The following is a 5,000-nucleotide window of genomic DNA, read 5'->3' as shown; positions in this document are numbered from 1 at the left end:
GTTATTCGACAACTGAGGGCTGCAAATATTAGAACAGTGATGGTCACAGGTGAGGCAGTTGTATGAAGTGAATTCATTCTTGTTGTAATGTGATTTGGTATTGTTACCATTAATCATTAATAGAATGACATTGCTCTTAGTTGCTGTTAAGTTGTACAGTTATGATATTAGTTAATTGAGTCATTAGTGAGATTCATTACTTATAGTGTAGTAGTGCTGCGAATTATGGCTAATAATTTCAAAATATGTAATTGCTAATAACCTAGCACTCTTTCAGTCAAATCCCTTAATAAAAGGCAATAGCTGACACAAGCACACCTAACATGCATGCACATACAGGAGACAACATTTTGACGGGGATCAGTGTAGCACGCGATTGCGGCATGGTGGGAGAAACGGACCACGTCTTGTTGGCCAAAGTCACTGCCCCCAGTCCGGAGCACCCCGCCTCTCTCACCTTTGAACCTGCTGACACACCAGATATTCTGGTACAATACTCGGATGACGTGGACAATGTGAGTTGGGAGAAGTCATAGAAAATGGTATAGGGGAATAGGAGAAATTAGATAATGTTATAATTGTCTGTCTCTCTCTTTTTGATATAATAGTTTTGTGGAATATGTAAAGAAAAAGAAAAAAGGAGCGCTTGAGATGGGTTAATGATGGGATTGATTGAGTTCAGTGAATTAATTTTGTAAGTTAGTTATTATTATTATTATCATTATTGTTATTAGTGTAATTATTATTATTTAGTTATTGTTATCATTATCATTATCATCATTATTATAATTATTATTGTTAGATTATGTTTTTTGTTATTATTTTACTTGTATCATTTTACCCTTATGACATTTCCACAGAAGTACACTTGCATGAATGTGGAAGATGGTGCCCCGAAGTACCACTTAGCTGTGACTGGAAAAGCCTGGGCATTGTTGTGCCAATATTTCCCTGACCTTGTTCCTAGAATTGTTGCAAAGGGGACAGTGTTTGCAAGGATGTCACCTGATCAGAAAGCCCAGCTTGTGGAGGAGTTGCAAGCAATTGACTACATTGTGGGCATGTGTGGGGATGGTGCTAATGATTGTGGGGTAAGTGCTTTTCTGTATAGATTCCTAAATAATGATATTGTAGTGCAACATTACTGCATTACAAATAGATGTGGTTATCACTGTTTTGAAAGGTCTCCTCATTTGATTTCATTTTGTTTTATTTTATTATTTTGTTATTTATTTCACTGAATTTTGATGTATCACAGAAAAAAGTACTTGTCCAAATTTAGGTCTTTTTATTTCAACAAAATTATTGCATTTTGCATTCTATCACTTACAGGCTCTAAAAACTGCGCATGTAGGAATCTCGCTCTCAGAAGCTGAAGCCAGTGTGGCTGCTCCCTTTACCTCCCACACAGACAACATCCAGTGTGTGCCTCAAGTAATATGTGAAGGGAGATGTGCCCTTACTACTAATTTCTCTGTCTTCAAATACATGGCACTCTACAGCATCATCCAGTTTGTTTCGGTTCTTATTCTGTATACCGTAAGTGACTAGAGGAAGTATGGTTTTTGGATACGGTTCCCATACATGTGTGTGTATTTTGTTATAACCCATGATGGCTGATGATTACTATGTGGATATTGCAGGAAGTCACATTTTGATGACTTTGTTAGAAATGCTTAGAGGTCAATAAGAAAAGAGTGACATATTTATGGTTGAGGACTTTGAAAGGAATATACTTATTGATAATTATTTCCCAGTTATGTTACTCACCCCAACTTTTATTTCTATAGGCATACAGCAACCTGACTGATCCTCAGTTTCTCTACATTGATCTCTTCATTGTAACTGTCATTGCTGTGTTTATGGGATATACAGGAGCTCGGCAGTAAGTCATCAACTGAGAATTTGTCTTTTGAGAAAAGGGTTAAGTACAATTAGGTGATTGTGAATTGAATAGGAAAATTATATTAGATTATGATGGTAGATTTGGATGTATAAATTTATTTCCTTTTTTCATGGTCTGCTCATTTTTTATATTTCCCTCAGTGAGCTAGTGGCACACAAACCCCTTGGAAATCTGCTTGGAGCTGTGAACATGTTCTCGGTTTTGTCGCAGATAGCACTGGTTATCCTTACACAAGTCATTGCATATCTTTACCTTCTGCAGCAACCCTGGTAAGTTGGACTAGTATCATTGATTTTTTTTTTTTTTTTTTCTTATAATGATACTGAAGTATTATTGTAAAATCGCAAAACAGCTATTTAGTGCTTACAGCAGACTGCATATACATGGTAACTTACTACTCCGCATTTGAGCATAGTTCATCCTGGAAAAAATAGATACATCTATGTTCACAACCAAGGAATAAAAATATTTTCACACAGTTTTTCAGCAACTGTAAAAAGAGAAAATTAATTAGAAATGGCAATTTTTCCCCCAAGGTTTGAGCCCAACAAACCAACACCAGGAGATGAAGAGGACAACACTGTGAGCTGGGAGACAGGAACCATTTTCTATGTGTCGGCCTTCCAGTACCTGACTCTTTGTATTGCTTACTCACCTGGCCACCCTTTTAGGCAACCCATTTATACCAACTGTGAGTATCATCTATTTTATGTATTTTGTTTTTTAATGAATTTATTAATTTTTGGATGGATGTTTTTCTATGTCTTTCATGTACCTTTCTATCTTTGATGGACATTTATTTATTATCTTGTATTTTCCAATTATATTTATATGTTGTTGTTATTATTGCGAAAATGAAACTTGCTAGGTTTTCTACTTGTTTTTTTTTTTTTTTCTCATAAGCATCAGTTTGCAGTATTTCTTCTCTTTTGAGACAAATAAAAAAGGCAGTCCTTTAAACGTTGCAAGTAATTTTCCTCGTCATTGAGTAATTTTCATAAATCTTTTCTCAGTGGGTCATTCTTAAGCCCCTCTTTTATAGATGAATAATTAGATTCACAAATATTCCTTGTATAACCTTTTCTCATCATTCTTCTTTTTGAATGTATTTTCATGTTACAATTACACTACAAATGAAAATTGAATTTTATTAATTTCAAACTTCAGCCTGCATGTTTAACACCTTGCGCTACATTTTTCATTACTCAAATACTATAGCCTCCACCAGTTCTGGTTACAGTTTTAGATAAAGAACGAAACTTGTGAAAAATTCTAAAACCAACCTATGCTGACCTCCCTGCAGTCTGGCTCACGGTGTCTCTGGTCTCGTTGACGGTCATTACCCTGATGATGCTGCTCTGCCCTTGGTCTTGGCTGATGGAACTCATGAGGATTAGATATGATCCTGAGAACAACCTTATGATGTTCCGTGTGGCGCTGCTGCTCATGATTGCACTGCACTTTGTGGTTTCTCTGTCGACTGAGGTAGGGGATGTCAATTTTTTTTTTTCTTTAATGTTGTTATTATTATTATTGTTATTATTATTATTATCAATTGACTTTTTTCTACTGATTGTTTTTATAGTTTGCATGTGATTTGAGAGAGTAAAAAGGATGGGATAGAGAGTGGATAGTAGTGAGAGAGAAAAAGGAAGAGGAAAGGATGTAAGGAAGAGAGAGAGAAGGAAGAGATGAAGGAAGAAAGAGAGGGTGAAATTCTACAAATTTGTCATGATATCCAAGTGGGGAATAAGCCTTGTTACTCTTCTCTTCTGCAGCATTTCATTGCGAGAAGCCGCTTCCTGAAGAAGTGTTTCCAGTGGATAACCTGTAAGCGAGAACCCAAGAACAAATACAAGATCGTCCTTCGTGATATGAATGAAGACTTAAGCTGGCCTCCTATTGGGACACCATTATATGCTACACTTCATACATAATAGTGTGTAGAAGATATGATATATATATTTGTATATTTTATGTTTTAGAAATTGATTGGTTGGAAATTTTTCCCAAAAAAAAAGAAATCAGGTTGTCATGATTTTGATTTATTGATTTATTCATTTTAAACATGCATTCATTGAAATTTTATATCTTTTATTCAGTTGTATCTTATTGTGTATTTGATATGCTATGCAGGCATATATAATTAATCTATTATCACCAGTGTTATGGGTGCTTTATATATATATATCTATATATGTATCTATATTTATTTTAGTTTCCAGATCAGTTTATTTTTTAATGAAATGCCAGTTCTTACAGTAATCGTATCCTGAGATGAGTGATCACTGCAGCAATAAACAAATGTTTACCCAATGCTGTAAGCAAAATTTAATCAGCTCTTATTTGTGCTTCAGGATTGTAAGAAAACAAAACAAAGAAGCAAAAAATTGGATGACCATTCCATAGAATATAATGTATTGGAGGTTTGTGATAAAGAGCGCTTATAGATAAATGAGTTTATGATAATGGAAAGCTTTCTTTGTTTCCATGAATGTGACAGAAATCATTATTTTGGTAAAGCTTACTATTGCTGTGCACTCAGTTCAGCTCATAGATTATTGTGCTGTTTATCATTTTTACGAAATATGAAATAGAGGAAGCTGTATTTTTGTAATAGTTCATTCGCAATCTAAAATGAGGTTAATGCAGGTGAATTAGATATTGTTTTATGAAAGTAAATGCACATACTTATTTTTCTATGTAGGAATAATGAGATTTAGTGAGTAATGTATTTTAAGGATGTAATAAGCATGTTTTTTTCTTTTTTTTTCTTTTTTTTTTTTTTCTTTTTACTTTAGCACTGAGAGGAATTTGATTGCTATTTGCAACATTTTTTTGTTTGCAGTTGATAACTTTATTTTAGGTTATTATTTTTTAAAATCTTTCATCCTATTTTTAAAAGTAATAATTTGATAGTTGAACATAATACTGAAATGCTATGATTTTTTAATTCATTTGCATTTTAGTTAAGGAAAGTGCCTTTGAATATTTGTTCCGCTATCTATTACTGTAGATTGTGTCAGTATTTAGCCTGGATCTGATGGTTGTGTTCTGATTGGTAAATGTGATTTTATTTCCTGTTAGTGCACGA

General features: G+C 34.0%; 1 protein-coding gene across 3 annotated transcripts in view; it reads left to right on the top strand.

Annotated features, from left to right (window-relative positions):
- Positions 1 to 5,000, top strand: part of LOC125037343 (polyamine-transporting ATPase 13A3-like) — a 40,453-nt gene that overhangs the window by 35,106 nt on the left and 347 nt on the right. For all 3 annotated transcript variants that reach the window (XM_047630440.1, XM_047630439.1, XM_047630441.1), the window contains 9 exons: positions 1 to 49; positions 340 to 515; positions 861 to 1,091; positions 1,333 to 1,539; positions 1,791 to 1,885; positions 2,047 to 2,175; positions 2,443 to 2,597; positions 3,210 to 3,391; positions 3,685 to 5,000. The exon at positions 1 to 49 is cut by the window's left edge and continues 69 nt beyond it; the exon at positions 3,685 to 5,000 is cut by the window's right edge and continues 347 nt beyond it. In XM_047630440.1, the coding sequence (XP_047486396.1) occupies positions 1 to 49; positions 340 to 515; positions 861 to 1,091; positions 1,333 to 1,539; positions 1,791 to 1,885; positions 2,047 to 2,175; positions 2,443 to 2,597; positions 3,210 to 3,391; positions 3,685 to 3,843 (1,383 nt within the window). In that variant the 3' untranslated portion in view covers positions 3,844 to 5,000. The remainder of the gene's footprint in view (positions 50 to 339; positions 516 to 860; positions 1,092 to 1,332; positions 1,540 to 1,790; positions 1,886 to 2,046; positions 2,176 to 2,442; positions 2,598 to 3,209; positions 3,392 to 3,684) is intronic.

Source organism: Penaeus chinensis, chromosome 23 (assembly GCF_019202785.1).
Source record: "Penaeus chinensis breed Huanghai No. 1 chromosome 23, ASM1920278v2, whole genome shotgun sequence".
NCBI lineage: Eukaryota > Metazoa > Arthropoda > Malacostraca > Decapoda > Penaeidae > Penaeus > Penaeus chinensis.
Note: the sequence above shows the minus strand (reverse complement) of the source record. Positions and strands in the feature narration are given on the sequence as shown.